The 27,849-nt window shown below is 46.2% G+C and overlaps 1 protein-coding gene across 5 annotated transcripts in view; it reads right to left on the bottom strand.

Moving 5' to 3' along the window:
- The window catches only part of NTRK3 (neurotrophic receptor tyrosine kinase 3), a 217,300-nt gene that overhangs the window by 35,483 nt on the left and 153,968 nt on the right, over positions 1–27,849 (bottom strand). For all 5 annotated transcript variants that reach the window (XM_075713677.1, XM_075713676.1, XM_075713675.1 and 2 more), the window contains 2 exons: positions 7,077–7,207; positions 2,859–3,031 (listed from right to left, as the gene is read on the bottom strand). In XM_075713677.1, the coding sequence (XP_075569792.1) occupies positions 2,859–3,031; positions 7,077–7,207 (304 nt within the window). The remainder of the gene's footprint in view (positions 1–2,858; positions 3,032–7,076; positions 7,208–27,849) is intronic.

A 27,849-nucleotide genomic window follows, 5' to 3' on the forward strand; every position in this document is an offset into this window, starting at 1 on the left:
ACGATTGCAGTCTCCCCTGGTGCGGAGAGCAGAGGAAGTTGTTGCACCACTGGCAATGGTCTTACACACAGGAGCCCTGGGAGGAGTGTAGAGCCATGCCAATACATGCCAGCTCTAGCCCAGCTGGTAGGTGTTGATCCTAGTGCTTCACCTTGCCACACCAGTTAATTTTAGAGACCAGTAAAATTCTCTCTCTTTTCTGGGAAGCCCACAAAGCTCTAACAACACTTAGGGGAATTTATTTATTGTGCTTTTCTCCAGGAAACTGGGTCTAAAATGAGCCTCTTCCGTTTTACTGCTTTTCCAATTTCTGCAGTTAAACTGGGAAAAGTCCATCTGAGTGTCTCTTACAGACTCCCAGCGCCCCTGGCCTCCAGTGCCTGGAAGGAACCATGTCCTGCTGTGGGCTGGGTGAATCATGCCACAATAAAAGCTGCTACTCACCAGGGATGCCAGACACCCCTGCACCACCGACCTTCTCTGACCCCCTTGCAGTCCCCATCCCTCATCATTGCCTCTGTGAGGATAGCAGAGAGCTGACCTGACAAACAAAGCCCAAGACTCTCTTTCCATATGCCCCCTTAAGTGTTTTGCTGGGTATAAGCTCACTTGTCCCAAAAGCCAGCTTCCTTTGGGACACAAAGGGATTTCACTGCCTATCATGCACCAGCATGCAGAGAAGGCTCATAGCTGCTTGCTCCATAGCTGCTTGCTCCACAGCTGCATGAGAAGGAAAAGCTGGCAGCTAAATGCAGCAGGAAGATGTGAGGATGCAATCCCAAGGACCACACATCTGGAAAGTTTCTTTTCCTTCATAAAGGCCAAAGATAATACAACAATGAGCTTTCCTCCCCAGTGACACTGGGACAGGCCCTGGCCCCCCAGGGCATGAGCTTTTCTCAGCTATGTCCCAGGGAAGGGTTGGGACGTGGGGATGTGGTGGCACATGGCTTCAGCACAATATCAGCCTTAGGATCACACTGTTGTGTGAAGCTATTACACAAGGCATTGGCAGTGGGCACAAGACATTCCTCTGAGACAGCCAGAGAGCCTGTTTTGGACTATACTGTTTGGGAGGTCATTTATAGCAGTGAAGGAGGCTATGCCTCAGCTGTAATGTCTACCTCCTCTAAGGAGAATAAGGTTGCTTGTTCTGCCAGGAAAAAAGATGGGTCAATTTTCTGCTCTTCCTTGTGAAGCACTTCAAGAATGTGGTCTCTCATGCTCTATTTTAGACTGCCTTCCTCCAGTCACGAGGCTGAGGCACTGTCTTTAAAACTGCATCTCCAATCTGTACTAAAACACTGTTTCAGCCCAATGCTCGGTTTCATGCCGGTAGGCAGAGTTCAATCTGCTGCTGCTCGGAAGTTGCTGAGCAAGAGGGGTAACCAAGGCTGCTCCCCTTTGAACATGGGTCTGAGGAGCTCTGCAAAGCTAATGCAGCATCAGCCTTCACTTGTCCTAGCTTGCCAAGGATGTCATCTATCCAGAGCCTGAGACAGGGACTGAGCTATAAAATCATATTCAATCTACCCACAACTATGCTGAAATAAGGAAGGAAACCAATGCAGGGATGTTCCCAGCCCAGCCACTGCCCTGTGAATGCCCCAAGGGAGCTGCAGACAGGTTGGCACTGCTTGGCAGAGAAAAGAAGAAACCTTTGAGGTCCTTCTCCATATCTCTTCTGGTTGCAGGTGATTGCTTAGAAATTAAAACCTCAGGGAAGGACCTGTGTTTCCTGGTCAGAAGCAGACGGTGATAGTGGAAAAATAATCACCAAGTCTATCCCAACCCCAGATCTAGACCTGCTGTGCTCAAGCCTCTTGTTCCTGTTGCAATCATGTTCACATTTAGCAGTCAAAACAGGAAAATATCAAGGGTCCAATTTTCTAAATACTGGGAAATAAAACTACTAATTATTTCAAGAGGTAGGTACCACTCCACTTGCATGCAGGTTTCAGAGCATAATTTCTGTATCGTGGGAGAACACCACCACAAACATCCTCCCACAGGTGCTCCCTGCCCCTCACTGCCGGCAGATTCAGGGCACACAAATGATCTGCCTCACACTGATGAAATGGTTGAATGATGACTGAGGGGGGCTCCAGCAATTTGAATCTCTCTAGAGGCAGGGAAGGTAATTATGGCACTTCGTTAGGCCTTGCCTAGCTTCTTGAGTAGTGTGGTGCCACAGATTAGGATAGGTTGTACCTCAGTCAGCATCTCTGTCTGATGAGACTTGGGGAACAAGGACAAGGCATGGGTTCCACAGGCACTGCCTGAGGCCCCTCCATCATTTCTCAGCTTTTTTCTGAATAGAGGAATGAGAACTAGAGATCAGTAAATGCCCAGGATACCAATCAGAGCAAGGACTCCAGCAAGTTTCTCAAAGGAATGTTTTGGTTATGGTGCTGTTGAAGCAGGAGCTGGGTGACATGGGGAGTGATGAGTAGTGGCCTTCCTGCTTCAGCAGGGCATGTCTTTGCTGGGTGGATGGGACTTGGAGCTGCTGACAGCCGTGGGCTTCCTACCCCCACAGGGCAGAGAGGGATTGCAGCCACGCTTTCTGCAGCTTCAAACTTGCTGGGGTGGGAGAAGAAAAATCTGGCTTCCATAGCCCACAGGCACCACCCCTGGGACTACCTAAGAGGAAATATTGGGGTAGGGTTAATAAAGCACCAAATCTGGAGAGGACCATCATCTCCTACAAGCTGTCCTTGAAACAACCAGCTGTCATTACCCAGCCCACCAGCATCCACATGGCAGTGGTGTCACTGGTACACCACGGATCAATAACATGCCACACTGAGGCTGCGGAGCAGCTGTACAGCATCCCCCTTGCCCTCCTTCGCACGTACCTCAGGAACTTGTTCAGGTCCCCATGCTTCATGTACTCGAAGACCATGATGAGGGGGTCACCATCACCACACACGCCATAAAACTTGACTATGTGCTCGTGCTGCAGGTTGGTGAGCAGCTCTGCCTCCCTCTGGAAATCCTTGCGGGCTGCCAAGGTGGGGTCTTTCAGCGCCTGAAAGAAGGGACGCAGATACAGCGTGGGCTCAGGCAAGGGCAAAGCCAGAACAAACGGGTTGCAGTATCACAGAGGAGCTGATGAGGAAGGGAGGGGAGAGGGGCCGCTGCAGCCAGCCCAGTTGCACTGGGATGGCTGGCAGTAGGTGCCAGTGGCACCACCTCAGAGTTTTGTTCATGCAGTTACCAGCCCAGCAGGTTCCCCAACTCATTTCCCAAGCAGCAGCAAACATACCTTAGAGGGTAATAGCTTCCAATTATTCCCAGCTTGGGCAGGATTTGTACTGGTGACCTAGGGATGAATGGCTTCATATCTCATTATTATTAAATTCCTGAGCCAGCCAGTCCTTGCTATCTGTCTTTTATTTTGAAATAGCTGACTACACTGCCTTTATTCAGAAGATGGATTTGCCTGGCTGTGCAGTTATTGTGTGGATTTTTCAAACTGCCTCTGAAGAAGGACACTGTCAAGTCTTTTCTCATAATTTTTAAAATCATGTTTTTATTCCCTGCTGTTTATAACAGCTCCCCTGGCAGACTGATGTTGAAATCGGTATCCTTATTGAGAATATCTCATCTTCCACATTTGAGCACACCACTTTGCCATTGCAGGGTAGCTTGCAGGCTCTAGGCTGTGCAGACCAGCCCAACATCGCAGGGTTGCTATGAAGATGTTGCTGTGGGTGCAGCTGGTGATTGCGGAGAGTTCCCCAGGGTTGGAGGCCACTTGCTCATGCATTATCGTGCAGTGGCATCAGAGAGCTAGTTTGAAAGCAGCGTGTCATCATCCCAGGGTATCAAGGGAGGGTTTTTCCATGAGCACTTAGCAAAAAAGTTGAAGTCCAGAATATTTGACAAGATGGGATGGCCACAAGAAACAGCACAGTCTTTGCAAACATTGAAGGAAATGAAGAGGCAATTAGAGGCAATTCTGGTTTTGAGTTGCTGGGTCTTAGTTATATTCTCCCCATCCTCTACGTGCCAGGACTGTTTAGTACTAGTTCTGACATTAACCATGCAGGCTGATGGGAGTTGAAAAGGATTCAGGGAAACTTGTTTTAGTTAGCCTCAGATTCAATGTGATGTGCACCAGTTCCCCCTCAGTGGTGGGGAACATAGGTTGCTCTCCCATAGATACGCCTGCCCCCTTTTCCTCATGCCTTCAATCTCCCCTTGCTGACAGGATAGGTGGCATCAGCAGGTGCAGGCTCCAATTTATGTGCAAAAAGGGGTGTTAAGTATCAGAAAGCTGTGCATAGAGGAAGGGGTTGAATAAGCTGCTAATGCACCTCCAGCTGGTCCATGGCACTGCTGGGTGCAATGCCACGTGCAGCAAAGCAGTGAGTCCTCCAGAGTAGCCGCTTTTCCCCTTGGAGCAGATCTCGTGTGAGGTTTTTACCCAAGCCTTAGGACACTGCCTCATCTCCTTCTTCTGCCCCCAAACTGCTAGTCACATGGCATAGTTTTATTTTAATTCTACGTCCTCTGGGATAGCTTAACTAGAGATATTTAGATGGATGTTACTTACACTGTGCAGATGGCAAAGCATCCATCCTTATCTCAGGCACCCAATTACTTTTAGTCATTTAATATCTTCATAATGTTGATGTTACCCTATTTTTCCCCAGGAAAACAGTCCCCCTCCCCACCACTCTTTTCTCCCCCTTTTTCCAGTAGTTGTATGTAATATTTCAAACTGCAATGAGTTTAGGTTTCCTCTTCTTCACACGCAATCATTTCTACAAGGTGTTAGGGCTGTAACTGTGTAAATATCACACACCAAAAAAAAAAAAAAAGTTAAAAACCCCCACATTACTAAGGTCGCACAGCCAAGCATTTAGAAATAAGGGAAACAGGAGCTGGAAGTGGTGGAACAGGGAAAGAAGACCAGGACTGGAAGGTTTGGGGTGGATTGTATTTGTGCCTCCATCACATAATTTCTACGTGACATCTGGCAAGTCACTCAGCATCTGCAGGTTGCAGCCATGGTCACAAAGTGTCGGTTGTTCCAATATTACCTTGAAAATCCCCTCTCATGCGGCATCAGGGCCAGGTCTGCACAAGGTCCGCTGGTTTACTGCAGCAGCAGCGGTCAATGTGGGTCTGATACCCACTCTCTGCAGGGCTGGAAAGGCAGGTTAGTAACTCCATCCTCCACCTAAGTGGATCCTTTCAGCTCAGCTTGCCTGCTTATCCATCTGCCTTCTGCAAAATGGGGTTGATACAACCCCAGCACCTCACTGGGAGGCTCTGAAAACGAGCACACTCACATCTAGGGAGCTCTCAGACACAGGAGTGATCATCACAGTGAAGAAGTCCGTAGAGAATGAAAAATATGTGTTCGGAGGACATGCCCTGAATACCAGCCCCTCCAGCATTTCCAGTACTTGACTTTGCAACCTCAACACTCTTCGCTGAATATAGTTTTTGTGCATTTCTTAGGATGCTTTTAGAAGCAAGTTGAATAAAACAGGAAGCTTGGCCATGCCATCACACCAAAACTCAGCTTATCTGGGGGGGCTGCAATCTTTAGATCTGCTGAAAATCTGAGTCCATTTAACCAAGCGAGTAACTTTCTTTGGCCTTGGGAGGGAGTCCCTGAGAGCACAGAAGAGGCAGACTCTGGGCTGCGGACTCAGCTGCCCTAACCAGCATGTCCTGCTGCTGCCCTGAGCTGCAGTGACTGGGGAGGTAGTTCTCAGCCTCTTCCGGAAGCATGAGATCTTCAGGAAATGCAGCCAAATCTCAACTTAATATGTAAAGCCTTTTTTCCTTTCCTTTTTTTTTCCCCCTAAGACTTATAATGTGGCCCAAATTAGAGGGATTTTTCCCTGCCCCCCTTCCCCCCGCTGCCCCAAGCTGGCAAGAAGCCAGATTGCAAGGCCCTGCTCTAAAGTTGGATCTGTATGATCTTGCAGGATGAAAGGCACTCTGGAGATGTAAGCTTATAGTAGCAATTAATAGAAACAAGTTTGGATGCTGTTTCTGCCTACATGCAAATGGAACTCAGTAGAGACTTGAGAGACAGGATTGCATAAGGGATGGCTCACACTGATAGGCAGGTACCAGCCATTTAATCAGGCAATTAATCATGTAGGTAGCTGTGCTACCTCAGCTTTAACCAGTCTCAGAGGTGATAGGTGCAATCTTGCAGTTCACGGTCAGAGCATAAGGAGACAAAAAAAGTGCTTGAACTGTCAATGATTAAAACAACTTTCAAGTAACTGGATGCCTCCAGCATCCTGGAGAGAGAGCTGGAACCTTTCTCCCTGTAGAGCATCAGTTCAAATGCAGATCTTCGTCCAAGGAGTTAGGAGCCATCAATTAACTCCTGGGGATTAGACTATGCGTGTCTGCCCACCGGTGCCACTTGAGAGAAGAGCACATTTCTGCACTGAGTGGTCTCCTCTGCCCAGAGCCACACTGATGGGGCACGGCTCACATGAGGACCCTCACAAGGATGCAAACAGCACAGCACAAGCCAAGTTGAACTGGTGTTGCCTTAAAATCACCAAAACAGGAGCAATCTGTGGCTAGGCAAGCAGGACCTGGGTGGAGCCGAGCTGGGTTGCTTCACTCATCTTGCAGCAAATTGATCCCAGCAAATTGGTTTGTCATGCTTAGCTTTTCAGTGCTCATTTTTGCCAAGGCCTTTTGTTGTTTCAGCTTCTGCATGTTCCACAAAGATATAAAATCCAGAAAGAGAAAAGCCCTGCTCCCTCATGGAGGGAAGGTGGACTCCACACTGTGCTGCTGCAGCTGCATGGGAGCTTACAGCTTCCAGACCAGCTTCTCCTCCCCATCTGTCTCCTGGCCACATCGGCAGGAAGAGAGGCTTTGGCATTGGTGAGAGTAGACAACCTTGAAGTGAAACACTGAAACTTTTTGTGACTAAGTGGATTTACCACAATCTCAGGCATCAGATAATTCTCCGCCCCTGGCCCCCAGCCCTCCCCTGCTTCCCTTTCCCACGCAGGCTCATCCAGCCTTGCTTCACCGGCCAGACTCTGCCCTACTCTCTGCCGTTCACCCTTGGGATTTACCTTCACTGCCACCAGCATTTTGTCGTTGGTGGGGCTGAGGTTGTAACACTCGGCCAAGAACACCTTCCCAAAGGCACCTTCTCCCAGCTCCCTCTTCAAAACGATGTCTCTCCTCTTAATATGCTGGACATCTGTTGGAGGGAGGGGAGGAAGAGGGAGAGAGTTGAGGGAAGAATGAATCAGGGTTAATTCAGGGAATGGAAAACAACTAATTCAATTTTCTAGCAAGCTGCAAAGAATCTGCAATTGCTTTGCAAAAATATCTATTGGGATCTTTTTACCCACCCACGGAACGCAGCCATCTCTGGGATGGAGCTAGTCTCATGCAAAACATCTGCAAGGAAAGTACTTGAGGTTTATCCTGTTTTTCACTATAAGCTTGCGGCAAGCTTGTCCTCAGGGAGAGGAACCTTTGGGGCAAAATCTGCTACAAAGACCTGAAACTCTTTGGAACGTTCCTGGAAATAATTCATCTCCTGCAAGGCATAGCAAAGGTCACATACTTTCGATGCCAGGCCAAGTGAGATTAGAAGGTCCTGTTGAGTTTTGCATTTCAATCAGGATCAGTTTAAACCCCGAACTCAGGCAGATTTTTGAGGCTGAACTTTGGCAAGTCAAAGCGTTCCCAAGGGGAGGAGGACCACTGACCCCCATGCACCTTAGGGCACAAGCAGGAGCCAGTTGGACATGCCAAGCACTGCCCTGCAGCAAGACCCTGACCCTGCAAGCCATCTCCTATGTGCCTGTTCCCTTAGAAACAAGGTCATCCCAGGATAAAGTCACTGGCACAACAGACAAACTCAACCCATTAGTTTCAATGATCCTTTCCACTGACATTTAGGATGGCGAGGACTGACAGAGAATAGCAACCGAGGTTTCAGGAAGAATCAAAAGAGCAATAGCTATTAATTTAACAAAGGTACAGAGGCCTATGAAGATTGATCTGCTCAGCTAACAGGGTCATTCATAAGGGTTAGATCTACCCACGTACTAGGCACCTACAAGAGTAGATAAGCGACTAGGAGGATCTCCACAAATGATGGGTCATGATTAAATGACACTGGTTGCTGGAAGAGCTTGGGGGTCTCCATACTTTCTTTTGGGGATGACAGTAGGGTACAGCTACTTGCTGCCAAACCTTTCTGGCATCACAGCACCCATACAGCTCCTCTGGAACACAAAGAGGCTTTTTTTAATGCCTGAAATGAACCATGGAAGCAGCTAGAGATGCACAGCCACCATAGCATTTTCTGGAGGCACAGTACCCAAAACTTCATCTCTCTAAACTGCACTTCACCGGAGCTTACCGCCTCCCTTGAGAACTGTGGTAGCACAGACCACTCCCAGCTTCAGCCTGATGGTCATGGCAGGGCAGTGAGAGCTACACACTATTCTCCAGTGCTTGGTGAGCAAAAGCTGATATATTAGAGTCTCCTCAAGCAGAGGCATTAGATGGGACAGTGCCCTCTTTCCACTCCTACCCTGGGGCATTCATAACTTGACCTTGCATCTGCTTGCTCACAAACTGGACTGCTTTTGAGTCTTTTCCATCTCTTCCATGTGCCACAGGAGATGTACAAGTATTACCCCTTAGCTCAGACGCATTTCCCTTGGGGCACTGCAGATGCAGGAGGTGGAGGTGACTAACACTGGGTTTCAAACTGGCTGCAGGGAAGCATCATTAAACAGCAATCACAATCTGCCACCAGCTCCTACCACCCAGGTACCCAAGTAGGCACCCGCATCGACCTGAGGGAGCATATGCCTCACAGCAACAAAGATACCACTTAATGCATCAAAAAGCCAAGGGATTGGAAGAGTAACATCCTAATGGCTTTCATACAATTAAGTTTTTTTGTTAGGAACTCACAGGCAGGCTTAAGGACCTGCCATCTCTGGCCCTTTTTCTTGTTTGGGAAGATGGATGCTGTGAGATTGCATAAGCAATGGGCCTTGGAATGAACAATGCCTCTATAGAGAACTCCTGTTGACCTTTTGATTAATTGTTCAATAAACTGAAAACTGTTAGTTACCAATATTAATAAAATTAGTAACATTAAGGCACAGGGTGGTAGGCACATCCAAAATGACTTTGGTTTTAAATCTGCGGTGACAGCCAGGGAGAACAAATCACATGTGGACTTTGCCTTCTCCACTTGGTTTAGTTGAGTGTTTAAGGAGTACCTTGAGAAATCTGAAATATTACGTGTTGAAATGTTAAGTGATGCACTTGGGTGAGGAAAGCCCTAATCTAAGAAAAGCTCAAATGGCACCAATTTACTTAATAGAGTAGAGGAAAAGGGGTTTTTTCCTCTTTCTCTTGGCAAGCATTTCTATAGCACTCATCACTACAGCACCTAGGATTTGCTGTATTGACAAACCATGTATTTGCATTCTTGGTCTCCTGAATAGCAGCAGTCAAGAAAGCTATGGGGAAATGATCTTGTATTAAAAGGAGCCCAAGGACACTTTAAAAAACTAAAATCCCAACAGAAATGTAGCAATTGCAATTCGATTGCCCCATTTGGTGTGAGATAAAGTTAAAAAGGAAACTGTCTCAGAATAACCAGCAATACTATTTGAGATTATTTACACTTCTGATGAGTAAGTGGTAACATCATGAGAACTGAAGCAAACCTCTTTTTCTGAACTCCCCAGTGTCTTGCCCAAAATTTTCAGCTCCCAGTTTTTCCTCCCAACAACATCTTAATAAATGGTCAGACATTTCTGAGAGCCAGCATCCAGACTGCGTAATTATGTCTACATTATTAAAATGATATCCCATCTGTCTTCAAGACCAGATTTCACAGCAAGTTGTTAGGGTCACCTAAGAAGATTCAGGGAAAATTTATATGAAGAATTTAAGGAGATATTGTGGCAGACGGAGTTGAACTGAGGGATGAGCAATCCTTTTGAAGTAGTGGATTCATGTAGCACTGCTGGATTTAAAGTAAACTTGGGTGGTTATAAAAAAAAAAAAAAGGTTCATGAAGTTAAGCAGTTTGACAGCACCTGGACACTCTTAATGTAGAGTCAGAAAAGTACTTTTGCTGATCACAATTTCTTGCAACCTCAAATGTCCATAAATTTTACTTCATAGTATTTTCAGCACAAATGGAATAATAAGTGAGTTATAACAAATTGCTTTTTCACATGCTATAGACTTAAAATACTGAAGTTTACATCAAATTCTTCCGTTCACAGTGAGATCAGCACCATGATTAATTCTACATTACTATTAAATATGGGCTTTAAACAGAAAGCAATGACAAACCGCTTTGGCACAGTGCGAATGGCTGTGTTATTGTGCTAACCTTGCATCTCTTTGCTCATCTGTCCTGGTTGTAACTCATAAGGAAGGCCGAGTAGCCATGAAAGATGCTGTGCTGCAAGGGCACCCGGGAGGTTCATCTGCATAAATCTGTTTACCTCCTCCTGGAGAAAGCTGAGCCCTGTCTGATAAACAGCTGGTGTTTATTTGTTTTAGGCAGGCAGTGGTGTGCTAATCTGTCTCGGCTGTGTTGCAGTCAGCCCTGCCAACAAGGTGTATGCAAACTGTCTTGCCATAAGTACCACTCTTTTTTTTTCTCCCCCCTGTACCATTAACTTATAAAAACAAGCCAACAAGACAATTCAAAAGAAGAATCTATGCAGGAGCCACAGTAGGACCTGACAGGAAAATAACCAGACTTGACAGCATGATGGGAAGTCATTCAAGGCCGTGCTGTATCTACAGGAAGGATGTGAGCGCACAACACTGAAGTAATTCCAGTTTTAAATGAAACATCTTGCAGTCCTTGTTTTGGGATTACTATGTTGCTGCATGACACAGAAGGAGAGTTGGGCAGATTCCCCACCTTCCTTCTTGTCCATCAGGATTTAACACATAGAGAACGTGCTTCAAGCTCTTGCCATCACTACTGTTCTGAATAACACATGAACCACATCAGAAAACACTCGCCCTGCAGCTGGTTGGAAATGCCCCACAACTTCAGTTTAGTGATGGTAGCATGTGGGTAAGCAAGAGTATTAGCAAGAGAGTAAGTCTGGGACACTGCACTCACCTTTACAAACTACCTCCAGAGCAGAAAAGCTTTCCTTTTCTCTGGAAGAGTCAAGACAGAAGGGTTGCAGCTTTGGATCTGCGATGGGATCTTACCTAACCTCCTCTGAACCTTTTACAGGATGGCTGACTTGATCTATGCTTAAAGTGCACTCAAGTCAGAAAAGTGGCTGTCTAAAAACAGCAACTTCTTCCTCCCCATATTTGCTCCCATGTGTCCCTTAGTCATTTCCACTCGACACAAGCGTATTCTAGTTTGCTAACCTTGCAAACCCAGCACAGCCATGGGATAGAGAGGAAGAAGAGGGAACAAGATTAATTCTGCGGTTTTCATACATCAATCTACCATGTCCTGATGGGTCACTTCTGCACTGACTCCTGGGATGGAGCCTGGAAAAGCCAGAACTTTTTAGTATAAATCACTGATTCAATGACTCTTCACCCATCTTTTACACTCATACTGCAGAATGTCTCTTGCTTGTGACAAGGACAAGGCACAAAGACCCTGAGTCAACCTCCAAATCCCAGGTAGAGCATACAGAGCTGAGAACAGACTGTGTGCGATGAAAACACCCTTTTTTCTAATAACCACTGCATTTCAATCACATGAGCAGAAATCGGGAAGTCGCATGGGTACATTTCATTAATCTAATTTTCAAATTATTTTCTCATTTCCAAATCAGTCCTGGGGGGTCAGGTGAGGAAGATGTGGGTTCAATGACACTGCAAATTCTGCGTTTCAGATTCCCATCACAGCCAGCATCCTTAAAACCATGATTTGATAATACTCTTGAAGCCTGGATGCACACGATGAAGTGTTTGGGCACAGATGACTACAGTGGGAGGTAAATGGACAAATCAAACTCCAAACAGAGTAAACCATGAGCAGTGCCAGTACTTAGTTTACAGCAAAATGCAAAACTGCTTCTTAAGCTGGATCATTTACACAAGGTCTGAAATTAATTCCTCACATCTCCTTCTTTCAAACTCCTGAACAGTGGTCTATCTGGTCGACGTATTTCTGGTGGGTTTCCTGTCCTTGGACTCTTAATTCACAAACAACATGTAGCTCACTGACAAAACAGCAAACCTATGGAAATCTTTCCTTTTACTTTCGCCACCCTCTGAGCAGCAGCTTTCTCTTCTAGCCTAGAAAAGACCAATATCAATTTTCTATCAGTTTCTTTTCTCCTCTACATGTGTCCCTGTTTTCCCTAGAGGTAGGTCCTTTCCTGCACCTCTCCATCACCAGCTTCTTCCTCCTTTAGCTTTGTCACTTCATGCCATTTCTTCTCTCTTTTTCTTCTCTATTTCTTGCCCTTCTTGTTATTCAATCCCTTTTTTAAAACTGACTTCTTTTAGATGTGTTTCTAAGGTACCCTGATTTAAGCCTGATCCTGGGCTCTTTGTGGTAATGGCCTTGATTTTCATAAGCTTCTAAAGCCTCATTTGCATCAACAGCGCTTTATAAATGATAACAACAACATTTTTCAGTAGTGGCTGAGTCATTTGCTGTAACAACTAATTTATGCCAAAGAGTTGTCTCTTTTTTCTTTATACATAAGTTGTCCACAGAAAGGTAGCAAAGTTCCCAGTTAGTCAATATGATTCATTCACTTCTTTCTTGACTCACTGCTGTAATAATTCTTATGAATAAACCCTGCATAGCTTCTCTGCTCCATGACAATTAAAATCAAATAAACAAAGCTTACAATTTACACTGGAAATCTTGTCATTAAGACATGTAACTACCAACAGAGTGCCTTTCATGTCAAGCAGTCAATTGCAACCTGGACGTCAACCAAATGTGTTGATGAGTTACCCGATGTACCTGATCAGAGCAAAATGTGCAGATCAGGTAGGACTAGATCAAAAAGCTTTGCCACTGGAGGGCTGATAAGTCATTCTCTCACAGACCTGTCTCATAGTGAGAGAAGATAATGCATAGGCTAGCTGCACAGAGTCTGAGTCTCCCTCCTGGCCTGGTGCAAATCCATCAAAGTCAATGAAAGATATTGATTTCAATTGTGGACTGCTGTGAAGTACACGTAAACAAAGGGAGAATCAGTCCCACATTATTTAAAAAAATGGAGACATAAACAGGCTGTTTCTTATCTCTGTATGGACTCCAAGTAGGTAGCCCTCCATGTCTGGTGGCTTCTCTCTCACCTCTGACATGAGCCACCTCTGGGAAAAGGCCTGGATACACAATTTGGCAGCTCAGTACTGTGCCCAGACACTGGTTCTTTGCCAGGTTCCTTTGTTAAGGCACTCTTCAAGGACTCGCCTTCAAAAGAGTTGTGATGCACCAAGCAGTTCTGACAGTCTTTTCAAAGAGACCCCAAATCATGGAGGTTTATGCGAAGCATATCTGAATCTATGGGAACTTCGTGGAACAAGTACAGTCCTTGGCTGAGCCACCTGGGCTCCAACATATGGGTGCACCAAGGTCCTTCCCACCCCCTTCTTTGCAGGCCCTGTGGACAAGACCCCCTCACTCAGACCTTTCACTTCACTTTGGGGGCAGTATTTCAATCTTACTAATTCTGCATGACAGCTCTAACACACATTTGTGTGTGTCCACACAGAAAAATATAGAGAGACTTTCTCGCATTTTCCATCAGTCTCTCCTTTGGCCTTGGTGGAAACAACCTGAAATGCAAAGGATGTTCTCCCTTTTACTGTGTTACCCCTCTCTTTGCATCCCTTCTCAGGCTTTTCGATCTCCAGCAAACCAATATACATCATTGGCCTCACAGCCTCTCTTCAGACCATTTTTCATGTCTTGTATCTTATCAAGGTGCTGGCAACTTGCTTCCAGGCAGCCCCTGATGCCTGACTGTATATTACGTAATCAAACAGTCATGATCATACTCCTTCATAAAGACCTTAAAAGCCAATGACTTTATGCTTCTGCAGTTCTTTGCATTTTCTTACTATTCCCTTCATTCCTTGGGAGCAGCCACAAGGCATGAGTGCAGGTCCAGATATAAAGGAGGCATTATTGCCCAGCTGACCCAGCAGATCCAGAGCTAATGAAGTACATGCTGCTAAATAGACCTTGATAAAAAATAGCAGGCCTTGACGAATTTAGCTGGACAATATGGGCTAAAAAAAATTATCCAAGAATACCAATCTGAACGAGGAGCTGATGTTCAGTGTAATCAAGCTCAAGAAAACAGGACAGAAGAGCAACCTCTGCAAGCCAGATCTCTGATGCTTTGAAAATACCTTACATCCACCGCTTCCAAGCGTACCTCCAGCAATTAGGACATCATCAGCTCCTCTGGCTTTTGCTGTTGCAACAGCAGGTGGAGAGGAAGCCCTGACCCAAAGGGCTGCCTTTCACTCACCAGCTAACTCCAGCCAGCCTTGATTCAAGGGAGAGCTGCATTTCTGCAAAACAGCCCTCAAGCTCCACAGAGTGATTTGATTAGTGGCATGGAGCGACTGGATTAGCACCTGCTGAGCTGCCGTAACTTGAGCTGCTGCGTCTCTGCTGTAGCACCAGCTCCGATATCAGCCACACAGCAACTGCCAACAGCGACAGTCTATATGTACAATGCTCTCACAGCTAAAGGTAAGAGTAAATGGAGAGTGTGTTTGTGTGTGTGTAAAGGACCTGACAGAAAGGCAAAGCACAATCACGCCTTAAATCATCAACTCATCAGATACAAGCCCAGAGCCTGCCAGACTCCCTCACTACATCATGCTGAAAACCATTTGGAAGCAGGTGACATTACCTGGTGTGGCATACCTGCAAAGCTTAAACCCAAACCAAATGAAACTCTCGTTTTCTTCATGAAAAAATCTGAAAAATAATAATGTTATAACGCACCTGGCACCACCCCACAAACACTTGTTAAGCAAAAACTTCTGTCCCAGCTTAAACCACCTGACACTCTTATGAAAATACAGCACAATTTCAAGCTCTTCTCATCCATTTCAGTCCCATAAATCCGAGTACTAACCACTTAGTAATTATTTTATGAAGAGAGCAATGTAAAGTGTCCCATGGCTACTGGGTGCTAAGCAGTCTCAGCTGGGATGCACAACACCACATAGTCCTGCAGAAGCACAGCCATTCTGGGGAGATCCTGAAGCAAAGGAGTTACAGCAAGAGGAAGGCTCCTGCGCATCACCCCCAGCAAATGTCTGACAATGACTACAGCAACAAAGAAAGGAAGTCTCCAGCACATCTGGGCCTTGCACAGCAGAGGGCTCTTGCCTTTAAGACAGCATTTGCCTCCTCCTCTTTCTGCAGATTTGCAACTTACTGAAATTGCTCAAGCAAGAGCTCATCATACCAACAGGACCCTTCCTTGATCCAACAACGTAAATCCCTCCACCTGTGCTATTGTCAATGGTTAAAATGTCCTGTAGTATGGAGACCTGGAAGACTTCCCAAAAGAAATCTAATGCTCACAAGGCTCCCTGCAGCTGCTGGGGTCAGGGTTAGGGAGCAGGGACGCAGCTGTAAGCAGGTTCTCAGTTGTGCCCCAACCCAGTCTCTGCCCAACCTGCTTGTGCCCAAGACACATGTCAAGATCCCCTCAGGTTAGGACAGACACCCTGGTCACCCTTGCTGTTGTCACCTCTACAAAGCCTGGGTGCAGCTTCACCCTGTGCCCGCTCATGTCTCTGTATGCACCAACTCTTCCTCAGCTTGGCTCCCAGGGGAACATGAAACACTGCTGATGGGACCAAAACCTTATTAACATTCCAGACAAAAGACTTAAAAAATGACTAATGATTCCTATCATCCCCTGCACCCTCTCAAATAACTGCTGGCTGACACTAGGCTGCAAAGCCAAACTGCCTCTCCAGCTTCAGCAGTCTGGTTCCTTAGACATCCAGCACCAACTTCACATCCTGAGGGGACACTCGGGCTCTGCCTTTTGTATACAAGGGCTAACTACACAGCTGGGCTCTTCTGAGGAAGAAGACTAAGCCCAGCAGGAGGCAGACATTGGAGGGACTGTAGTGGGCTGCAGAGGTCTTTGCATTGGGTGAAATGCCCAAGAGCCCCATGGCAGTGTATCACAAAAGGGACCTTACACAAAGCATTGTCCTCACCGACTCACTGGTACACTCCAGCAGCTCTTGGAAACAGGTATTTGGATTCTTGGCAGGGTGGGAGGAAAAGGGAAAGAGAGAGGGGAAGGGACTCTTTCTGGTGAATGTGTTTTCTTTCCACCAGCCAGGCCCCTAGGTCCCCTGCTGCCAAAGCACTCAGAATAAAACATTAATTCAATACCACACATTTAATTACACATTATTTGAAAGTGAATTTATTTAACAGAGGAAAATAGTCTTCAGAGAGCATCTGCCTCCCTCAGACTCATGCGTCTGCAGGGAAGGGGCTTGGAGAGGAGATAGGAGGAATAATGGCTTGTTTTACATCAGCAGCTATTGCCGTTCAGTTCATCCCTTCAAAAGGGGAGATTTAAAGAGATAGAGTTGTGTTTTGCAGGAACTTACCAGCTGATTTGATTTTCCAGCTAGTTTTCACTTGATTGGAAAGCACTGCTGCAGACAGATATCACTTGTCTTCCTTTTTTATTATTTTTCCAAGGGAAGGGAGGGATTACTAGTGGAGGGACGGAGGAGGACTGGCTGCCCCTCGAGGGACCACACAGTAATCAGATTTCAGGCTTAAGGCTTTAACAACGCAGTAATCAGACACTTAACAGCATCCTATTGCCGAGATGGATAATCACGAGAAAGCTGGAAGCGACCGGGTCTCAGCAGCAGCCTCGCAGCTTTGAGACCATCTCCCACCAGGAACACAGAGGCTTACCTTCTGCCCCCGAGGTCTCAGAGGCTCTTGGCTATCGGCTCCCCCAGCCTGTGAGTCCACTGCCATGGCTCTGCCTGCTCCAGCTGGGCCAGGAGCCTGGCAGCACCTGCCTTCAGGCAGCATCGAGCCTCCTCATATTTCCCCAGTCAAAGCTCCACTGCAGAGAGATGAGGACTGACTCCAGTACCTGGCACAGGCAGCAGACCCTCCCCGGCTGCGTGCAAATCATGCTGAGCTGCTGCAAGGCCAGAAAAGAGCTGCCGGGTCCTTTGTAGGAAGGAGTTTGCTCTCAGTAAACTCAGCCTGAGCTTTCGCCTTTGCTGTCCTCTGGGTTTTGGCACTCCTGCAACATCCCAGCAGGAGGATGTCACTCAGGGCTGAATTAATTGGCTCTTGCCACAACATGAGCCTTTCTCACAACCCTCAACCCTGCGCTGGGTCTTCCTCTCACTCCTTAATTTGGGAGCAACACCAGAAACCTCCCTCATCTTTGCAACAACTTTGATTAGATTGCAGTCCCTACCCGGAGTGACAGGCAGGCACGAAAGGTGCTGTGCATCACCGCTGCTAGCATCCAGTGTTCCCTCCAACAGGTAACAGGAGAGCTCAGCCCAGCTAGTACTCACCCCCACAGCAGGGTACATCTCTGACTGACAGATGTCCTGTGGTCAATCTATCGCCCTTTTTGGCCTCACCAGTCAGATCCTGCTGGTGCCATCCTGGTCCCAGCAGTCAACCTCAGAGCCGTGCTGCAGTTTGCTTGCACACCCAGGTAGATATTGCAGTACTGGGTTCAGGTCACAGTGTTAAGTTTTTCCTTGCAATTTTGAGGATTTAGGGGGTTTTGATACTACTGTTTCAATGTTGTTCAGTCTCTGGCCTGATCCATGGTTTGAAGATCTAGCCACAGGTATATGCTGTTTCTGCCTAGTCTGATTCTGCTGACATTGTTTTCCTAACGGTTTCCAATCTCAATATGCCCCCACCATAAATGCTAAAAAATTCCAGATATATTGAATACATTCTGGGGACCATGTGACTATTAGAAGGGTGGCATTAAAGAAAGAGGTTTGGAACTGGTTTGAGTACCAAACTACAGCTGTGGTCCCTAATGCAGAACCCACTCTGAACAGAGTAAGAACTGGCCCCAAAGTTGGGTGCAAAATTAAGAAATATTTTTAGAAGAAGCACAGTTCCCTCCACATGTGGAAGTGTGAAAAGACTTTCAGAAAAATCTGTTGTGACAGAATTTATGGACCGTCTCAAAGCAGGAAATTTGGTGAGAGAGCCTGGTCTTCTGCATTTTCCAGCTAGAGCTCTAGGCATGTTGGAAATGCTTCTTATTGTTGCCAGCCTCACCATCATCACAAAGGAAAAGGACAATTTTGGACAAAATCTGCCTTTTTTCTCCTTTTTTTTTTTTTTTTTTGCTTCTAAGATCTCTGGGGACTTATGTCTTTTCTTGCCCCATGCCCAGTCATTTTCCCACCAACAACTGCCTTTGGTGGTTGTTAAATGAGTGGTTAATGCAGCCAAACTCATGGAACAAGAAAATTCCAGAAGTGAGGCCATATGGATAAAAACGTGATGTGTTGAAAGACAGATCTCAGGCTCAAGTTATGATTTCATTAGAAAGCGTCTCTCCAATATGCCCAATTTCCATCTCTCCCCTTTCTTCCCACCTCCTCTGACTCCCTTTCTCACAGGACCAACACAGGAGGTGCGCTTACGTCTATGGCTTGATGAGGTGTTCCCTTGGACTCATGTTTTCCTAACACCCCGAATGGACCTTGCTCCGTCTTTGTTTCTGCCTGAGGTTTCCTTGGCTTTCTCCCTACTTGTTCTGCGTGCACAACCCCATCCCTTTTTTCATCTTGCCAACTTCTGCAGAAGGAAACCCCTGAAGGACGAGTAATGTGAGACAGGTCTGCCTGCTGGGCTCTAAAATTACTGTGGTTTGGGTGATTTCGGCAATTGTTATGAGGCAGCAAATTATGCAGAGAGGAATAAAGAGAAGGACAGATCATACAAAGGAATTAGCTAATCTGATGGGGATAGCAGCTGGTCCTCATTTAGCTCTCCAGGTCTGTGCATAGTTGGGGCTTCCTGCACTCCTTTGGTCTACGTCTGAGTCATAAGTAGGTTGCAATGAATATTGGACTGGTGTTCCTGTGATGCTTCACACAAAGAGAAATCTACCTTTCCTCTCAGGTCCCGCTCGCTGCTGAAAAATGAGCAGGGCAACAGCAGGGTGGCTCTAGATGAGAAAAAGGATCCCACCAGTACCCTGGGTCCATCCTGCAGAAAAGGACCTCTGAAAGGCAGCGGCTCGGCCATGCGTCGACTTCGGAGCTGCTCCACGGTGGGATCCAACTCACTTCACAGACACTGGCTGAGTGGAGGCACTGTCATGCCAACACCACCTTCCTCTCCTTGGCAGAAATAGAGTGCTTTGAGGAGTGAGAACTGAACCAGAAAAAGTTCTCCTTGGACAAGGCTTTGGAAATCCCTCATCAGCAGGAGTTCAGGACTATTTAAGTAACCACATGCTCTTGTTAGGACACTGCACTTCCTTCTCTGATGGTGCTGCTTTATCATACCCCCTTCACATCTTGTCTTTATTACGATTATAAATGAGAATCCATCTTGGTTTATTGTCTCTGACACTCCCAGCATAGGAAGAACATGGGGTAATAAAACACTGTATATTTGTCCATTTTTTTGTCTGTCATCTTTCACTGATGTCTCATGCCATTATGAGCTAGATGGTTGGGGTGAATTTTCACAGAAAAACATCAAAAACTTCACTGCATGCAAGAGGGGGAAAAAAAAAATCCTACAGTTTTCGGTTGTGGCAAAACATCAGTGTCTGTACCAGGGGAAAAATAGCCAGTTAATTCTTCTTAAGGGCCCTGGTGAGACTTGAGAAAACATTCTGCAGTGCTAGTAGCCTCAGAAGACATGATTAATTGCAGATGGTGAAAAGGTGCATGTTCAGCTTTAACCGAACTATGTGTGAGGACTGAGTGATTGCTAAGTTGGTATTCAAGACACATGGGGAAGGCAACCTACTAGGATCTTCAGCTACAAAACCAAGATTTTATATATATATATGTGTGTGTGTGTGTGTGTCATACATGACTTCACAGCTTAAATTTAAATGTGTATACTGGAGTTTTACAGCAAGAACATACTGCTAGTGGAAAGGACCAAAATGAGCAAGATTGCTGAGAAAGGAGGGAAAGGGAAATAATGTTTTGCAGTTAGCTGAGGATACAGACCTCCCAAAGCTGGCAATAGCAATCTGTAGATGAATATACATGGGTGCTGCTGCAGAGCATGGAGTGGGGTATAATGGTGGAAAGATCTCCAATATGCCATTAGGCGTTTCTCTTCACTAGCCTAGGACAGGTCTCATTTAATTGGAAAATGTCTTGAACAAGAGTATATATGGTGCTTTCATGAGTTGTCTTAACTGGAGGGCCAGCATCAGATACTGGGATAGTAACATGGAAAAATCAGAGGCTAGTTTCCACTAATCTAATCCATCAGTCTATCTGCAAATCCTGTTTCATTATTGCAATCTGAGCTTGGAAAGTGACCCCAAACTCAGCTTGTATTATAAAGGTCCCCTTGATGTCTTTTCTTTATCAATCAGAGTTTAAATCAAGTCCTTTAACCTTTTCCCAGGGCAGAGACTTTTCAAGCAGGTAATAGCCAAACCTACTCAGATCAATATGTGAGTGCAGATGAGCACCCAAACTTCAAAACTTCACTCACACTTCTTGCATTTACACAGTCAGACTGCGATTCCTCTGCAAACAGAGCTCACATCAAGTCATCCAAGGTCTCCAGACTAGAAACTGGAATTGTAGAGAAAGCAGACAAAATTAAAAAATAATGAAGGAAAAAGTAATTACCAAGCTGTTCAAAATCACATCTTCGTTTCTGGAAGAAGTTCAATGAAAGAAGATTTCTATGCTGTCCAGCTTGCTTCATTTATCCTTTGTTCATAGACAGTGCTGTGTCTCCATTGCATAAATTGCAGTCTCCCTGTGCGATGTCTCCTCCAGTGTGGGTATATTCCCAGTGCTGCTCAAGGTATTGCAGGAGGGTAAAAGAGGTCCTTTCTCTGCTTCTCTTCTGTCATTTGGCATTCCTCTCTCAAACACATCCCAAATCAGGAGAGGCACATCTGGGACCTTGGCCATAGTCAGTGCTGGTGAAAAATCACTCAGGTCCGTGGTGTTACAGCAGGGACAACTCTGGCTCCTGCTTTCAGTCTTTTCTTGTGGATCGTTAGCAGACATTATGAAAAACACAGATGATTAAGACTGACCTCCAGGACACATCACTTTCAACCTCTTTGCAACTGGAAACACTTTTAGCAATAGCTCCCTTCTGTCTCATGCTCTTAGGGCAGATTTCTACACAGGCTTTTATTTTAAATCCTACACCAACGCTTCTACCCCCAATCATTAATCTCTGATGCTGGTCCTTGTCAAATACTTGCTGAAAATCTCAGTATACTATATCCACCAAATTTCCTTTATATATAGTGGCAGTCAGATCCTTGGGGAATGCCAGCAGATTAGTTGAGTGTGACCTCCCACTACTTCAAGCCACATAAGTTTGGCCTTCACAGAGCGTTGCTTTTCCAGGTGTTCTCCCACAACAACCCTTAAAGTTTAAGAAGATTTCCAAGAATTTCCCAGAGCAAACATTAAACTTACTAGTCTGTCTCTTGTCCCCGTTATGTCCACCCACCTTCCAACTCTCATCCATCTGCCCCTTTTCAGACAGGCAATTTAAAATGTCAGTGAAGAGCTTGGCAAGTCATGTGTGTGCTCACAGGCGTGCTCTCCATCTGTAGAGGATGCTCACCTTGTCCTGTGCCCTTGAACAGCTGGCCACAGATATGGGGAGATCCTTCTCTTCATCCTCTATAAAGTTGGATGCAATTTTGGCAGATGAAAAATATTTAATAATCCTTCTCTCTTCTTATCAATGATATAAGCTGGCTTGCTTTCTCTGTCGCCAGTCTAAGTTCTCCATATATCACTCTCAAGATAAGCACTTTCTCCTCCATATCCTCCATACCAGTTCACTGTTCTCCTCAAAACTCCAAACCCCTCCTTGCTGTGAGGCCAGTTTTGTGGTCTCTCAGAGATACTTATGTGCAAAAGGACCTTGCTGTCTGAAATAAACCCTCAGCATCCCATATGGCTGCTGCTTTCCATCCCTTTTTTTTTTGCCTGCTTTCTTCTTCCTCCCCTCTCCTTTCACTGTGATACTTCAGCAGTGCCCCACCACGGTCTCTATCTCTTGCTTGGCCAGCCTGGCATACATCAGTCCTTTCATTCCTTCTTTTATTGTCTTTACTTTTACTAAACTAAATGTTTAGGACAGCCTTCCCAACTGTATCTTAAAGATCTGCATTAAAGCCCAGCCAGCTTTCTTCAACTCATTTTGCATTCCCTGTAAGCCTGCTTGCTGAAAGGCCAGTGGTTTTGTACGGCTGCCCTTTCTGCAGACCCTCCTCAGCACTTCAGCTCTGCAGGGAATATAATCACTGCATCCTACATGCTCTTCAATTTCAAGTGTATTTATTACAGCTGCTCAATTTCCTTTAATCTGTCATTTCTCCTTCTCCTCCCCCCCACGATTGCTGCCTTTTCACTGAACTGTAAGTGCACTGAAGGAGGCTTTTACCTCTGACCCTCGCTGCCCGCTCCAGCCCCATCCCTGCACTGACTGACGCTGGGTGCCTTGTGCACTGATTACCGCTCATTACCCGTGTGGCTTAACGAATACACCGGGCCCTTTGCAAAGAAGTGCAAATGTCGCAGACAGCACGCTCCCACTGGTGACCCCTCGGGACTAATTGAGGGAGAGAAGACAACACTTTCATGCACAAATTGCCTGTATCATCAGCACCAAGATGGAAATAAAGACGGAGAAACTCTCCCAGGCCTGTCTGAGAGAAGGAAACCTTAATGACAAAGAGTGCTTGTGCCTGCCAGAGTCTTCTACAACAACATACTTCTGGGGGGGTGAACTATGTTTTTATGTAGAGGATGAGTGTCCCTTTGGTGACAAGGTTGAGCGTAAAACCACAAACATCCCTTCAGAGCTGGAGCTGAAACAGCCAGAGAAGTCCCAGTTGATATAAAAGACATCAACATGCCTTCCTGTATGTTAAGCTGCATGAGCACGCACACACCCCAAGGTTTAATTGGTGTATTAATGTATTAAAGCACTGACACAAACAAACAAGGACCGCTTTCATAAGCTACAAAATCCTTGAGTACATTGTAATTAGCTGGGCTTGTTAAACCACTTAATAAGCAATAGATGCATGTGTCTGATGCCCCCACACCTTGGCTCAGTGGGAAAGACAGGCAAGTGTTCAAATATGAAATGAGTTCAGTTCTTAGGTGAACCCCAAGAAATATAATTTCATTCCCTGTCACAGGGAACTTCTGCCCAGGGCAGACACAGCTGAGACCAGTGCCAGGGTAACAGGTTTCTCTGGTCACAGTCCCCATACTTCCCCTGGGGTCCTGTTCCCTGTCTGGCCATGCACTCCCATGTGCTTCTGCAGGAACCGCATCAGCCTGGGGAAGGCAACACAGTTGCCTCAGTTTCCTTTCCTGAAAATGGCCTCCAAACTATACCCTTAGCAAATCTTATTGACTACTGATTGCAAAAGTACTATAAAAACCTTCAAATAGGACAGACAGAGAAAAAGGGAAGCAACACAGCAGGACAAAACACCATGTACACAGCATTTCTCAGCAGATCCCAAAGCTTTACAGGCTAACTGTCGATTTATAGGAGTCCTTCCTCCTTTGCAATCCTGCCCTCTCAACTCACTACACAATGATTTCACAGGAGCAATCTCAGCCCTCAGCTTTGACTGGAAGCGGGGTGAGAAAAATGCATTTCCCTGTGCTTACCCAGGCCCTTTAGCTGGGGACTAAACCTGGAACCTGTTGGACTAGAGACTGTATGAAGCTCCCTGAGGATATGCCTGATTCAGTTAGAGAACAGGAAAGAGCTGCCATGTGCTCCCTCTACAATCAGGTGGCTCCCAAGCTGTGTCCAGTGGTTTCCGAGGAAAGGTGGGCAGGCACAGAGAGCATGGGGGATAAAGCACTGTGTTGGACACAGCAGGGGTTTACCTTTTCAAATGTTGGGTTTCTTTCCTTCTTTTGGGTATTCTGGGGAGCAAATACCTAAAAACTGCCTCTGAGCCAGGTAACTGAGGAGTGGCAAGTGTTTGGCAGTATCTGAGCCTCCAGTATGTTGATTTGGATGGGGTGAGGGGAATATACTCACATACAACACAGTGGTGCTACCTCGACTTTTACCACCTCACAAAGTGGACCAAAGTAGCGAGAACCAGGAAATCATCCAAAACACAGCCCAAAAGCTTTCTGTCCAGTGAACCACCACCAGGACTCATGCTGTGATCACCCTTTTCTCACTCCCTGAGGGATCCCAGGAAAGGGGAAAGTCAGCACAAACACAACCAGAGCAGGCGAGACATCTCTAGGGTTACTCAGCATCCCTGAATGCGGAACGGGCAGGCAGTGCCTTAATTTTATCCTAAATTCCAGCTTACACCCACAACTATACCACCAATCCACATGCTCCTGGGCAGTCCAGCTGGCTATCCAGCACCTGGCTTAACTTTCTCCAGCACATCACCACACACAACAGCAGCTTTCAGAGAGCGGGCAGAGAAGCTCCCTTAAACACCACCTCCACCCAAGTCCACCACGGGCACTTGCTGCTCTGCAGCTATTCCTAGATCCCCGCTGGATTCTTCTTTTCATCTTTGTTCTGCCTTCTATTCTAGTGCTGAACCCCAGGCCCGCTGCCTTGGAGCTTCCTCCAAACACTGTATTCATCCATTTTTAAAGGTGACCTTCCAACTTTAAAGGAAGTTAGCAAGCCTCACTGTCTTCACTTGCCCTCTCCTTCTTTTCAACCTGCTCTTTATTATGAATTAAAAAGGGGCCTCAAAGGTTTCTCTATTAAAAAATAAAAACTTTAGAAAGAGCACACATTTCCAAATAATTTCTCTCCCAGTTTTTTGCAGCAGCCGCCTTGGGTGTCACAGCACTTGCTTGCTGCAAACTATCAGCTGCCAGCTCTGATGGTGAAACCTGCTTGGGTGTTTGGCTTCCTCCCATCCCCACGGATGCCTGCCATCCCCACCACTGGCTTCCCCCTCCTCCTGCTGTCACTGCTGTTTGGCAAAGCAGTGCTCTGAGATGTTCTGGGTGAAAAATAACCTTTGAGGGAGCAGGGTGGAAGTGAGGCTATTTATATCCTGGATCATACTAGACACCCGGCTTACACTGTGGCCTCATAAGCGCTTGTGCTGGCACAAATGAAGAACAGCAAATAAATGAAGTTCTCTTTATCTCACCTTACTGCCAAAGCTGCATCTTACAAGCCCCGGGGCCATATAGCAATGGAAAGGGAAGGTGTCTCCAGCCCTTAGCAATAATAATACTACTCTTGCCAATGAATTGGTCACAGTAATTAAAAAGGCAGTAACAAAGCAACATGATAGTTTCCTGCTGTTGTGGTACAACATTTTGCTATTTAATCAGGACAGGCAGGATCTGAATTTTTACTGCAATACTGATTTTATAAAATGAAAACTCAGCTTCCAGCCCTTCTCTTAGATTACAGAATCAAACCAAAAAAAACCACAAATGAAAAACAACCAACCAACAAACCTCTCTTCCACCAGTGTTTTCACTTTTTTGACTATGAGTTCTGGGTTTATTCAGACTGGTTATGTTGAATATTTCTTTTTGCCAAGAGGTCAGGACACCACAAACCAGTGCCATGCAGCCACGGTCTGGATTTAGTCATCGGCATCAGCCTCCACGCCAGTAACCATAGACATTTTCTGTGCTATGGACACCTGCCTGCCAGGAACAAGGCTGACATGCACAAACTCTATTCATGCTGACCACCAAGTGACCACAAATGAGCAGGAGCCCTTATTCACAGCTGGCTTGTGCCACACCAAGCCCAGAAGTGCCTGGCTCAGTCAGAAAGCAGCCAGCCTCTCTTTCCAAACCATTCAGCTACATTCTCCCCTGCCGCTGTTTGCCAGACCCAGTGTTAACCCTTCAACCCTGCTTGACCCCAGACCATACCAAGGACTCTTCCATTCTCCGTCCAAGCCAATGTGTCCATGCTTTTCCCAGCAGTCCCGCTGTGCTCTCACACACTTACCAGGACATACCCTTTACTCCTTTAAAGGCCAACCACCAAGCTGCACAACACAGGAAGCAGCTGATTGGGTTCTTGCTACAATTATCTACTGAAAGTAAGAGAGTACTTCAGATTTTTAGGAGAAAAGAGGGCTTCCCAAAGCAAAGGCAGAATTGCAAGGAGAAGGTGCTACCAGGTCAAGATTTTGTACAATAAATAATGGAAGGTTCCTCGCCTCACACCCTCAGCCTTTCCTTAGCTCTGATGCTCTGTTTCATCTTTGGGCTATGAATGATTCATGGAACCTTAAAATATATATAATCTATATCTCCCAGAACAAAGAGTCTTTATTCAGGGGGTTGTGAGGGAGCAGGGAGCAGCATGTGAGATGCCTGCACTTGGGCTGGGATGTCCCTTGGGGAAGGACCCTTGTGGCTCCCCGCTTCCCCAGAAGCTGTTCTGAGCTTGAAGTTCAGCTCTGCAGGAGACCCCAGCTCAGTCTCTGTGACACAGGGACGTGCTCGCCACTGAAGGTCTCAAGAATTGCTGTCTTGAATCACACCCAGGACCAGCTCAGAGCCAGGCTCTTCTCATCCATCCCTAGCAGATGGAATGTACAAATGCCACCAGTGCACTGCGGGGCACTTAAATCATTTATGCAGGATTACAGATGGAGAAACTGCAGCAAAAACTTACCTCCATGTCACAGCCTAATCCACTGAGGACTTTACCATCCCAACTTCCAGTTCTCTGCCTTGGGCAGTAGATCACATTTAATGATTGTGTCTCTTCCCTTGGAAATCCAACACTGCCTTTCCACCATCAATATTTGATTCCTACTGTACATACAAATGCAAACATACACACGTCCCTGCATCATGATCAGCAAACATCTACTTACTTCTCCAGACAAGAACTTCACTTCAGGCAGTTTCCAAGGATGTTATGTCAAAGTAATCTCCTTTCCAACTGAAGAGATGGCCATCCTCTGATTTCTTGTTGGGGAACCTAAGCATGAGCCTGGGTAAGATCTGGTGAAAGCTCCAAGCCCATGAGGATCCATCCTTACTCAGAAGGGAGCACAGGCAAAAGCACAGGCAAGAGATGGAGAGGTCTCAGACAGGGCAGGCTTTGCAGCCAAGTCCTCCATGGCTCATGTCCAGAAAGCTATGGGATGCTTCCCTCCCCATGCTGGCAGGCCAACAGCCCAGGTAGCTGGCCAAACTGAGCTTCGCAGTGCCATAAACTAAAGACACAGACATGCCCCAGAAGGTTGAACCATCCTTTCAAGGGATCACCCAAATATATTCCTGTGCAGCCCATTTGTTTTCAGTGGTCCTTTCAGGATCAAAGAGCCAGGATTCAGTCTGTGCTGTATCTACAGCTCATGATCACCACATTTCCTTGCTCTTTGGAGTCTTAGAGATCTTCTTCCTTAGAAGGGACATTGTTGATCTTTACCCATTTGGGTGTATCTGATGATATCTTTTATGCTCAGGAGTCTTCTTTATTTCCTAAGGGTGACTGTTTTTTTGGCGAAAGATATTCTCCTTCCCTTGTAAGACTGCTATTGATATCAATCTGCCCATTTTCTTTGAGGCTCAGGCCAGCACCACTGAATCCAGGGAAGGAAATTTGGCACAAGATTAGATGCTTCATGCATTACA

The sequence above is a fragment of the Pelecanus crispus genome, chromosome 7, assembly GCF_030463565.1.
Source record: "Pelecanus crispus isolate bPelCri1 chromosome 7, bPelCri1.pri, whole genome shotgun sequence".
Lineage (NCBI taxonomy): Eukaryota > Metazoa > Chordata > Aves > Pelecaniformes > Pelecanidae > Pelecanus > Pelecanus crispus.